Source organism: Neovison vison, chromosome 1, assembly GCF_020171115.1.
Source record: "Neovison vison isolate M4711 chromosome 1, ASM_NN_V1, whole genome shotgun sequence".
Lineage (NCBI taxonomy): Eukaryota > Metazoa > Chordata > Mammalia > Carnivora > Mustelidae > Neogale > Neogale vison.
The window spans coordinates 248,594,292-248,607,616 of NC_058091.1; the positions used below are offsets into that span (position 1 = coordinate 248,594,292).

Genomic DNA, 13,325 nt, shown 5'->3' on the forward strand with positions numbered 1-13,325 from the left:
CATACCTTCATCCATGACAGCTTGCCACTGAAGTACATGCTTTGGGTATGAAGTTCTAACACTATAGGCCTGACATTGCCAGTCTCTGAATCCAGGCAAACCTGCAGGACAAGGTGGATTCTCACATATTCTGTATTGTTTTCTGGGACCATTACAATCCCTTGCTTCAGAGCCTAGCCTAGAAAAGATAGTACAAATAGTCAATTTTATCTTATTTTAATGTTAATTACCCATTTAAACAATTTTAAAGGCATTAAATTAAAAAGGTAGAATCCTTTATATTAAATCTATTTTGGAAAATGTGGACACGTTAAATGATTGCTAATGGTAGGAAATCTATATGCTTATTAAAAACCATAAAAATATACATATATATTTATTTTTTCTCCCTATCCTTGATCAAACTTCTAAAACTTCTAACTTCTAAAACACATGATAAATAAAAGCCAACCTGCTATAGAAATGGAAGAGTAAAGGGCAGAGGCTGGGGGCCAAATGGAAAGCCCGTGATTCCTGTGATGGAGCTGGTTCTAATGTTTTCACACCCTTTCTTTAAAATTGCTTTTGAAGGAATCGGGCCACTGAGCCCACATCAAGAGTAAAAGCATAGAGCTGAAATGATTTTCTCATGTGCTTTCTTGGGATCACTCTAGCAAGTGACTGGGGTTGGGTGAGCAGACCCTGAAATGCTCCCTATCTGCATACGTGCTAGCACATCTTCATTTCTCAAGACTACTGGCTTATATCGACATTGATTTTGTTCTCCTTCCCTCCCTTCCCGAAGTCCTATTCCCCTTTCTGCCTTCTCACAGTTCTCTTCATTGTGGACGCACTTCATCTAATGCATTTCTCCCTGCTCATCTGAACGCGCCAGTTTCTTCGATTTACTCAAGAAAACCACCCCATGCAACATTTAATTCTTTGTTCTGAGAGGGGTTGGTCTCATTTTCTTCTTGGGGGATTTTAAATCATTTAAACAATTTGAGGGATTTTTCTGTTACCCAACATGGGGTAGGGATTTGAGGGGCTTCTTCTGCCTTCCAACACTGTTTATCAGTAAAAACTTTGCCTTTGGAAATTGAGGGAAAAAAATGCCCTCCCCCAATCCAGGAGCTTTGTGTTTACCCAGGACATTTGCGCTCTCGACTGCTGATCCCAGAACCGCAGGTTCGGCTACAGGGGCTCCACTCGCTCCACTCTCCGGCCACATGTCCAGGTGCCAAGGTCCTGCTGGTACATTCTCCAGCCTTACACCACTATTCCAAAAGTTATGTCTTAGGTGAACAAATCAGGGCACAACGGAAAATCATTCACTGGCCTACAGAGTCATTGGAATTGTGATTAAATCCCACCTACTAGACCCCCACACATATGAACTGAAAAAGACCAAATCCAAGTTAGTACTTGCTTCATGTCATAGCAGTAGAATGATCCGTTTTCCCAATTCTCATGTCAGATCGCACAGTCTTTCTATGAAAACAGTGCACATGTATTCGCACTCAGCTCTGAGAAGTCAGTACGTATGACAGAGATAGGGTAAAGCTGGGGCGGCACAGCTATGAAAGGAAACTAACACAGTCTGAGAAACGTTAACAGTTTAAAAGGGACACATGACAGAAGCAGCGTCCTACGTCAGAATGGAGAATAACCTAAATGTTCTTGCATAACTGGAGGGAAGGAGATATTTTAGCAAACTTAATGACTGCAATTTGAAAGGTTGGTGGTTTTCTTTCCTTGTAATTAAAAAAAAAAACAACAACCAAAAAAACCAAAAAACCCTGATTTAACTTCAGCACTTCCCTCATGACTTCTTTCTTTTTTTCTGAAAGAGTTCCCATCAAACATAAATGTTAACATTACAGCAAGTTTTTGTTTGAAAGCAGTTTACTTCTAAGACTTAGGCAATTGGATTCTTTGAAATTTCATCATTTCCTTCCAGTTGTTCTGCATCTTGTTTTCTATTGATTAACTGAGAAAGATAATCACGAAAGAAGAGAAAGGACTGCACACATTCTCTTGTTTATAATTATATTTTTATCCACTTCGAACAAAGGCAGCCAAAGAGACAGTTTCTGTGGCCACCCAGGAATGGGGGTGCCCAGACTTGGAAGACTTGGATTTCTCCTTATTTCAGAAAAATCAGATACATCAGGATCACAGCAAATATGTTAAAAGTAAAATTAGCTGAACAAAATTATGTTGAAAATAATAAGAAAATATTTGCAAAATTCAGATTCATGACTGTATAATGATGGAGTTGAGCAAGCTTATCCTTCCAGACCTAAACAATTTTCTACACTTAAGAGCAACATGACTTATTAGGGATTTTGCAGAAAATACAGAAACACTCTAATCTTCACATTTCCCATTTCAAAATGTGAATGATAATCATATTTACCTAATGGACTTTGCAGGAGTAGAATGAAGCACTAAGCACAATACATAGTCCGTACTTCATAAAAGTTAACTTAATAAAAGTTAACAATAATTAATGATGATAATGATAAATTATCTGTACTATTATATTAATGTCATTAATAAGTTTCTAGAAGTCTAATCAAAATTCTATTCATCCTGATCTTAACTGATCTATATTTCTTTAGAATTTATTTTGAGATTGTTATTAAATTATTTGAGATGGTTATTAAAGAGAGAATTTAGGAAAAAAACTATGCTACATGGTTTTGTATAGCCCCGTTAGTGCTTTTCTAGGCAATAAAATAATTAGTTCTTGCAGATTTTTTCCATAATGTCAAACTTGAAATTCAACCTCTTTTAGATACAATAAGCTTTAAATCAATGCTTGAAAAAAAATATCAACTCAGAGTGTATTGATAGCACATTACACTGAGATTTTGTATGAAGATTGTCATTAAATTGCAAATTTGTGTGAAGATTCAGTCTGAAAACTGCAGAAGTGGGGGGAAACATGTCCTTTTAAATAGTTTACTGGCTTTAAGGATAACAATCTAATGCCATTCATGAAAAAAAAAAAATTCAACATGAAAGCTGTCAAACTTCAGTGGGTCAAATTTTTTGGCCTATTTAAATGGTGTTTGTGCTTCCCATGGTGTGTATCATAGCTCCTTGCTCATTTAGCAGCAAGCTGTCATTGAAAGGCTGGGCAATCATTCCCAGCAGACTAAAAATATGCTGTGAAAGACCAGCATCTGGACTTGTACATCATTTAAACCAGAGCACATTAGGCAGGTGAAGAGACATGGAAACAGATATAGAAGCCAAATTTGCATACATAAATCAGTGAGCTTTAAAGAAAGCATAGTACAGTATTTAAAGTCATCACTTTGCAGAGAACCAGATCTCTGGATGAAACCATGGAGAAACTGTCTTTGTGTCTTCTAGGTGGTGTTGTACTTCAACACTGAAAGAAGTGTTAAATGTTCTGTTTAAATGATCACACAGGGGTGCCTGGGTGGCTCAGTGGGTTAAAGCCTCTGCCTTTGGCTCAGGTCATGATCCCAGGGTCCTGGGATCGAGCCCCATATCGGGCTCTATACTCAGGGAACCTGCATTCCTCTCTCTCTCAGCCTGCCTCTCTGCCTACTTGTGATCTCTGTCTGTCAAACAAAAAATAAAATCTTTTAAATGATCATATAATTTATTCCATTTGGTTTTTGTTTAAATTATATAATATACTCCATTCAGTTTATATATAAAATAACCCTAATGATGATTTTCATATGATTTCTGGCAGCATATTTTTCTTCATTTGTATTTTTGAGCCTCAAGAAATATTACACCTGGTTAAAAATATAAAATTTGTCATATCTACTAATTCAGTCTGATTTATGAAAATGCTAATGAAGTATAAAAATACAGATTATTTCTGAGACAGTACATGACATAAAAAATTGACTGCATTTCCATTCTATCAAATTTCTAGGTGGACATGTCTGGGAAGTTCATAAAAACACAAGATTGGAAGAGGTCTGTGAAGATGACCAGGGGAACATCATTGTCCAATCAAATCTTCTTATAAATACACTGTTGGATGAGAAAAGAGGAGCACAGAGGCAATAAAATCTACATATATGAATGTGTGAGTATAAGAATATTACAGTTGTTATATTTTTAATAAAAAATTACAATGGCAAATTTTAAGAATCTCAATTTAGGGAAGTAAATAAAATATATTATGTAGAATTCTTCAAAACAAGCTAAAACTTTACTCAATTTGCATTTAACTTTCCTTTCCTCTCCCCCAATTCCCAGCAAGTATTGTCCGTGAAAAAAAACATACATTTCTTGGTTTTTACTAAGTCATTTACCAACTCTTTAGCATCTGTTAAGTGTAAATGTAAACACAGATGATAGTATTATAAAGAGAAGAAAGAAAAAAGTTGCTTTTAATTTGGAAAAGACTATGCAGAAATTGTAAATAAATCCCCATCTTTACAATTATTTTGAATCATAAAATTCTGTAGACACCTTCTCAGACTGAGTTATACACTCCAAGATGAACTAGCTATATAGCTGGATTAACATCACGATACACTATAAAAAATTACACGATTACAAAATTTTGTAACAAACTGTTAAAAAATTCCCAGTTTTGTTTCTTGGTTTGCAATGGGCCAGGCTAGCAGTGTTTTGTGTGAGGTTGAAAGCATTGAAATATTTTAACACTACAGCACTACTAGGCAGAGTGTTGGAAGCTATTTTCACCATGGCTTCTAAAACAGCTGGAACAAATGGATATTTGAAGAAGCCCACATGGCCTGAGGAACTGAGAAGTCCATTAGTTATTTCAATACACAAAGCATTACAGAAACACTAAAAGAATACTGTTAGCACAATTAAAGGGAAATAAAAACATTTTACTTTTGATGAGCAATTGCAATTTTGATGGCTTAAAGAATAAGTTTATTTTAGAGACCTTCAATAATGGAAATCATTTTCATAAATATCAGATGGAAAAAATAATAGCAGAAAAATATTGAGGAAATCAGTTTGTAAAAATGAAGAGATTTTATATTGTTAAAGAACTAAGATGAACGGGCTGTGTGATTGAAGAAATACTGCTGAATAGTTGGTTATCTTTGTTTATTATGGTTTTCATGTTTCAGGAACAATAAAAATTATAGTTGGTGGAGAGTTTTATGATTCCAGCAATAAATTACTCAACATAATACTGTGAGGCTTGCCCAATATGCACACATTATTGTACTTTTGTGTATAATCAAAAAAAAAAACCAAACAACAACTTAGATTCTGACTCTCCATATAAACTCAGAGAAAAACATCTGGCATGGTCCATAAACAACTGGCTGATAATTAAGAGAAATTCCCTTTCAAGAAAGCATTTTTCTGTTGATTATATCCGGTGAAAAACATTTCTAGTCTTAAAAAATATTTTGTACTTAAACAGGTTGTATATATTTTTCTTTTTTAATTAAAGAAATCACAGAAGTAAGAAATGACTACATGATTATGTCCAACAATCCAAAAGTGTCTGGGAAAATAATTTTATTTTCCCTCAGCTACCCTGCTTTCAGCCATCAATTCCATTTCCCTCTCAAGAGCTAACTACTAATTACAGCTTAGAGTTTATATTTTCAAACCATTTTCTATTAGTTTAGGAATGTATACAATGTATGTGTGTATTCATAACCAGTTTTTTGGTAAATATCAAAGGGTATCATAAAGGATTATTTTTCTTGAGGTGCCTATGTATTAACCATCATGTCTTTTTGTTTTCCAGTTCGTACATATTTATCTACCTCATTCTTTTAACAGCTACATTGTAACCATTCCTCACATCATGAATATTTTCATTGTTTCTCATGTCTCATCATTGCAAACTGCAAGCTTACATAAGGATTTGTGTGCCTGTGTGTGTGTTTATATGCACACACGTCTATTTTTGTGAAACACATGTATTTCCTTTGCACAAAATTCTAGCAGTGGAATTGCTGAAATTCCATTATGTCCATTTTTAAAAACGTGTTTTTAAGTTAGCATTCAACATAACTTCATTGTTTTCATTAAGTAATTCACTCCAAGTAAGCTTTATATTGTTGTTTCTTTTTAAATGAAATAAACATGTCTGTTCTTCAGAGGCAAGGTTTCTGATTTTATATCTAATGAGTAAAGTGATTAACCATTCTGTTTTCTCTTTGTAGAATAAAAATTAGAAAGTAATGTAAGCTATTGAACTGTTATCTTCTGATTAAGTTAACTATCACTATATATTGAGATGAGATCTACCTCCTTCATCATCTTCAACAGAAAATTATTTTTCAACAGCAATAATTTTGATATGAAAATCAAAAGAAAATTAATTTTTCAACAATTATTTTGATATGAAAATGTATACTAATAAATTTTCCTGAAACTCTATGAAACACATTAAAGAACTCAGACAGCTAAATATTTACTGATCTTCAAAATGACAATTAGAATATTTTATATATGATGCTTGAAATGACAAGGAAAAATTATACTCATTGTCTTTTCTGAGACAATGTTTTATAACTGAAAGGATTCATCAGCTCTAGAAGTTAGACATTATGCTATTATTTGTGATTATTTACCTATGTTTAACTTAAACAGAAATTCATTTTTTGAAATTCATTTTTTGGTTAAAGAGATACACACATCTTTCAGTCTTCTCATAATTAACAATAAAAAAAAAATACCTGCATCTATGTTAACAAAACAACCACAGATTTGGTACAATATGAAAGTTAAAATTGAAAATGAATGAAATATTGAAAAAATTTTTCATGTAATTACTGGAGGTATTCCACTGGTATTAAGATGGATACATATTTAACTGGCAGAAGAAGGTGTGAGTTTCTGGAATTTCATTTCATTCCATGTTCTTTTTTTTTTTTTCTTTTCACCAAAATTCACCGTTTATGTACCACACCCAGTGCTCCATGCAATATGTGTCCTCCATAATACCTACTACCAAGCTCACCCAATCCCCATCTCCCTCCCTGTTTGTTTCTCAGAGTCCACAGTCTCTCATGGTTTGTGTCCCCCTCTGATTTCCCACAACTCACTTCTCTCCATCTCCCAATGTCCTCCATGTTATTCCTTATGTTCCACAAGTAAGTGAAACCATATGATAATTGACTTTCTCATTCCATGTTCTTAATTAACTTAGACTTTGAATGACTTACCTTACCAGTGTCACAATCAGTTCCATCCATTGGTGGATCTAGCTTCGTTCTGCATTCTTTCTCACCCTCGACCCTGCACCATAACCCTGTGCAAATAACATGCTGAAAACAAGTCCATAATAAATAATAAGGAGGAGGTACCATATTTTTGAGGTGAAGTCTATAATTTTTGAGAAAGCAATCTTGATAGAACAACAGAAATTGTTTGAAGAAAAATATGTTTTAGGTAATAAAACATGTAAATGTATCACTAAATTATAATATGGCTTATGTATAGTGATTAGAATATTGATACATTAAAAACAGAAAATCTGTTTAATACATTTAAATATCTGTACGTTTCTTAAATAAAATACATGTGATTACTACTAAGATTATGTAGGCACAACAGAGAAGTGTAAGCTAAAAACCATTATTTGTATCATTCAATAAACCAGGCTAGAAGAATAAAAGTGATGGGTTTGTGGTATGAATTTAGTGCCTGCTGTCCTAAAGCCTGTCCTCACTTAACACTCTGCTTTACACTTAAAGGCCACGGTTAGCATTTCATTATTTCACAATAGCCTTGGCCTATGACACAACACAGACTATGAATGGGTATGTTTCTGGTATCAGTCATCTTTACCTCAGTCTGAATGAGTTTCAGGTCTCCAGGATACAATGAACTTTTTCTAGGGAAAAGTCTGAGGGAATAACAAAAATCCTGGGATAAGGTAGAAAAGACAGAGTCACTGTGAAGGAAGAGAACTCAAAACAGGCAGGAAGGAAATCTGTCAGAAACCCAAGCCCCAGCTCTAGGGGCCATCACCACAGACAGAATGAGGCACCATGAGAGACTATGGACTCTGAAAAACAATCTGAGGGGTTTGAAGTTGGGGGGGGGTGGGAGGTTGGGGTACCAGGTGGTGGGTATTATAGAGGGCATGGCTTGCATGGAGCACTGGGTGTGGTGAAAAAATAATGAATAATGTTTTTCTGAAAATAAATAAATTGGAAAAAAAAAAGAGGCACTCAGAACACATATGCATTTCATAGAAATAGGAAGTCCATGAGGGACAGTTAGAGATGATTACAATACTGCATAGTGAAGATAACTGCATTACCTATCTAGATACATGGAGAAGGTGGAAAAAGACAGATCAATAGAGAAGAAATCATGGCAATGTGAAAGGCACAATCTCATACAAGATTTTAAAGGGAACAAAATTTTAAAGATTGAAGAACCAAACACTGAATACCATGAAGGGCGAGGAACTCCATATTTGGAGGGAGAAAGAAACCACTTCGCAGTTGATCAGGAGGTTGAGAAGATAAAAAGGCTATTTTAGGAGTTTTACTCTGCCGGTATATGCAAAACAGACTAAAAAATCACTGCAAAGTAAAAATTAGCTTATGACCCCATTTATTAAATATTTGGGAAATATATTTAACTGAATGTTTTAAACAGGTCAGTTACAATTTTAACACTGAATTTGTCACAAAGCTCCAAAGAGTATTTTCCTTTTCTTTCTTTCTTTAAAAATATAATTTCTCTTAAAAATTATATAATATATGGCAAGAGTGGGACATATTCTATTCACCTTATTTTATTTGCTGTGATAGCTTTTCTGCTTCAAAATACTTCATCCAAATATATTGTATTATATTTAGGAGATGATTTAGCCTAACTTCTATAATTGGTTTATACAAATCATTTACCAAAAATTCATCCAAGGATTTATTTTAAAGAATGTCAATAATGTCTAAATCAAATTGCTTCTCTGCTATATTTTAGATCTTTTCAAGTTAACAGATAGGTTGTTTATCATGTACATTTGTGCACACATTTATATTTGAATTAATGGATCTCTAACCTAAGATCACAGTTCTTAAATATATTTTTCCCCTTAATACCGTTCTGTTAAGGATGTCTTATAATCATGGGATCAAATGTGAAATTTTCCAACAAAGAACAATTTTGCTTCATGGGTACCATTCCATAAAGCTTAGTTGTATTATAACATGAGTTATTTTTGCCAGGCTCATTAGTTAACCAGTGCATACTGAACTGCATATTGAACAAAAAAACAAATCTTGTATACTGTAGTTTTGTAATAATACTGGTTACTGAACACCTGTTGGTGGTCTAAATTCTGACCTTCCACCATTATCTGCTATTCATAGCAGCAGGTACTCTAATTGATTCCCACTTCAGGCACTGGGAGAATGAACGCAAACTTGGCAGCTTTTCAAGATAAGCACGATCATTTAGAATAAATCTCTCATAGAGGAGATCTCTATACACTTTATATTCTGCAGGTCCAGGGATCTTATGGGAAGTAAATTACAGCCTCATTCTTAAAAATAACTCAGATTCAGGATTTCAAACTAAACTGTCAAAAGTAACACAAGAAAATGTTGAAGAAGAAGTGGTATGGACTATTTTCACCTTGAGAAGTAGAGTATCTCAGAGGTGTGATATGAGGGCCAATAACAAGCCCTTCTTAAGATATTACAAGGATACTATAAAGGGGCAAGGGACATCTGGGTGGCTCAGTTGGTTAAGAGTCTAACATTTGATTTTGGCTCAGGTCATGATCTCAGTGTCCTGAGATCCATCCTTGCCTCAGGCTCCATACTACGTGTATGTTAAGTTAGAGTCAAATATTTTTTGCAACTCAACTGCTGAAAGAATTTAATGTATCAATTAAGAAAAGAACTTTTAAACTTCAAATGCTTTCCATAGGAACCCAGAACAGAACTTCACATCTCAGTTCTTCCTAGAAAGCTAATAAATAATAATGTAATATTATCTTAAAAAATTTTTTCCATAATGAGAAAAGATCGTTAAATGCATATAACAAGGAGAGGAGCAAGACGGTGGGGAAGAAGACCTAAATATCATCAGATCCCAGGAGTTCAGCTAGGTAGTAATGAAACCATTCTGACCACCTACAAACTCAAAAGGAGATAGAAGAGAAGAAGAGCAGCAATTCTAGGAAAAGAAAAGTGACCACTTTTGGGAAGTAAAATATATGGAGAAGTGAACCTGAATTGATATATATTAAGAGAGACTGCAGGAGGGAGGGACCAATAAAATCAGAACTTTTAGAAGTCTGTTCCACTGAGGGACTTTGCTCTAGAGGCTAAGCAGTGAGTGGAACACTTGTGGGGACAGTGTAGTCTCAGGACCCATGGGGTGGCAAAAAGACCAGGGGTGTCCGAATGTGACAGAGCTCCCAGGTATTGGAGTGGGGAATCTAGCTGCAGAGATGGAGCAAGGTGGAGGGTTCTCAGCTCAGGGTTACATTAAACCATGATCTGAGGCACAGTCAGACCACTGCTCTTCAAGCAGGGACCCCACAAGTGGCAGATCCGGAAAGAACCCTTCCATCCTCCTCCAGGAGGAGCGCGGGAGCATGCGGCAAGAATCTGCCGGGTTTGGAGACTCCAACGGGGCCATGGGCCAGAGAAAGAAATGCTTGGTCACAGGCTGGGTGAGAGCAGAGTTCGGCCAGAGACCAGGGAGATGGGAGGGATTGACGCTTTTCTGTGAGGGTGCATTGAGGAGTGGGGCGCCAAGCTCTTGGTTCCTCTGGGCTAGAGATTGGGAGGCCACCATTTTCATTCCCTTCTGCCCAAACTGTACGGAAAGTATTCAGAACCAAAAGCTCCAGAGAGTGAAACCGCGCAGACTGTTTAGCATGGCCCCTAGCAAAGGCGGTACAATTGCGTCTGGGCAAAGACATTTCAGAATAACTGCAACAGGCCCCTCCCTGAGAAGATTAGCAAGAAAACCCAGCCAAGACCAAGTTCACCAATCAATGAGAACTGCAAAACATTTTCATTGCTACACCCATATTCGATCCCTTTATTGTATTTAATCTTCTTTTTTCGTACACATACAGGTTTCTCCTTCTTTAAAATTTTGGGATACATGGGGCGCCTAAGTGGCTCAGTGGGTTAAAGCCTCTGCCTTTGGCTCAGGTCATGATCCCAGGGTCCTGGGATCAAGCCCCGCATCGGGCTCTCTGCTCAGCAGGGAGCCTGCTTCTCCCTCTCTCTCTGCCTGCTTCTCTGCCTGTCATCTCTGTCTGTCAAATAAATAAATAAAATCTTTCAAAATAAACAAATAAATAAATAAAATCTTAAAAAAAAATTTGGGATACAGTTTCTTCTAATCAAAATATACACTAAATCTAGAGCCTGGCTTTGTTCTAGTTGACAGCCTGATCATATTCTTTCCTCCTTTTTTTTTCTTTTAAACCAACTTATCAGTTCCTTTTTTATTTTTACTTTTTTTAAAGATTTTATTTACCTATTTGACAGACAGAGATCACAAGCAGGCAGAGAAGCAGGCAGAGAGAGAGGGGAGGAAGTAGGCTCCCTGCTGAGCAGAGAGCCCGATGTGGGGCTCGATCCCAGGAACCTGAGATCATGTCCTGAGCTGAAAGCAGAGGCTTTAACCCACTGAACCACCCAGGCACCCCATCAGTTCCTTTTTTAGAATCTTTTTTAGATTTTCATCTTTACAGTCATATTCCATCCCTTCACTGTGTGTACCCTTATGGTTGTATATATATGTTTTTCTTTCTTTAAAATTTCGGGAGGCAGTTTCTTCTAACAGATGAAAATACAACAAAATCAAGTGTGTGACTCTGTTCTATTCACCAGCCTATCTATCTATCTATGTATGTATTTTTTTTTCCACCCTACTCCTTTCTTCTCCCCAGGTTTAGGTCTCTTCTGATTTGGTTAGTGTATATATTTCTGGGGTCATTGCTACCCTTTTAGTATTTTGTTTTCTCATTCATTTATTCATGTCTGTAAAAAATGACAAGGCAGAAAAACTCATCTCAGGAAAAAAAAAAAAAAAGAACAAGAGGCAGTACCGATAGGTTAGGGAACTAATCAATAGGGACATTAGTTATATGTCAGAACTACAGTTCAGAATGACAATTATCAAGGTGCTAGCTGGGCTTGAAAAAAGCATGGAAGATACTAGAGAATCCCTTTCTGGATAAATAAAATCCCTTTCTGAAGAAATAAAAGATCTAAAATCTAAACAAGTTGAAATTAAAAAATCTATTAATGGGGTGCAATAAAAAATGGAGGCTCTTACTACTAGGACAAATGAGGCAGGAAAGAGAATTCATGATATAGAAGACCAAATGATGGAAAATAAAGAAGCTGAGTAAAAGAGAGACTAAAAATTACTGGACCATGAAGGAAGAATCCAAGATACCATAAGATGAAACAATATTGGAATAATTGTGATCTCAGAAGAAAAAGAAAGAGAAAGGGGCAGAAGGTACATTGGAGAAAATTATAACAGAGAATTTCCCTAATTTGGAGAAGGGAACAAGCATCAAAATACAGGAAGAACAAAGAAACCTCCCTCAAAATCAGTAAATAAATAATCATTAAACTTATAGGTCTTAGAGGCAAAGAGAAAATCCTGAAAGCAGCTTGGGACAAGAGGTCTGTAATATAGAATGGTACGAATATTAGATTGCAGCAGACCTACCCACAGAGACCTGGTAGGCCAGAAAGAACTAGCATGATATACTCAGAGCACTAAATAAGAAAAATATTCAGCCAAGAATACTATATTCAGTTAGGCTATCGTTGAAAATAGAAGGAGAGATAAAAGGCTTAGGACAAACAAAAATTAAAAGAACTTGAAAACACCTAAGCAGCCCTACAGGAAATATTGAAAGGGGTCCTCTAAGCAAAGAGAGAGCCTACAAGTAATAGTCCAGAAAGGAACAGAGACAATATACAGTGGCAATCACCTTACGGACAATATAATGGCACTAAATTCATAACTTTCAATAGTTACCCTGAATGTAAATGGGCTAAATGCCTGAATCAAAGACACAGGGTATTAGAATGGATTAAAAAAACAAGACCCATTGATACGCTGCCTACAAGAAACTCATTTTAGGCCCAAAGACACCTTCAGATTGAAAGTGAAGGCATGGCAAACAATTTACCATGTTGATGAGCATCAAAAGAAAGCTGGGATGGCAATCTTTATACCAGATAAATTAGATTTTTAGCCAAAGACTATAATAAGAGATGAGGAAGGACCCTATATCATACTTACAGGGTCTGTCCAACAAGAAGATCTAACAATTTTAAATATCTATGCCCCTAACACGGGAGTAGACAATTATATAAACCAAGTAATAACAA

General features: G+C 35.8%; 1 protein-coding gene across 1 annotated transcript in view; it reads right to left on the bottom strand.

Moving 5' to 3' along the window:
• Positions 1-13,325, bottom strand: part of ADAMTS19 (ADAM metallopeptidase with thrombospondin type 1 motif 19) — a 244,146-nt gene that overhangs the window by 80,537 nt on the left and 150,284 nt on the right. The window contains exons 11-13 of the mRNA XM_044228322.1: positions 7,149-7,250; positions 1,126-1,256; positions 6-178 (exon numbers count right to left, since the gene is read on the bottom strand). Of these exons, the coding sequence (XP_044084257.1) occupies positions 6-178; positions 1,126-1,256; positions 7,149-7,250 (406 nt within the window). The remainder of the gene's footprint in view (positions 1-5; positions 179-1,125; positions 1,257-7,148; positions 7,251-13,325) is intronic.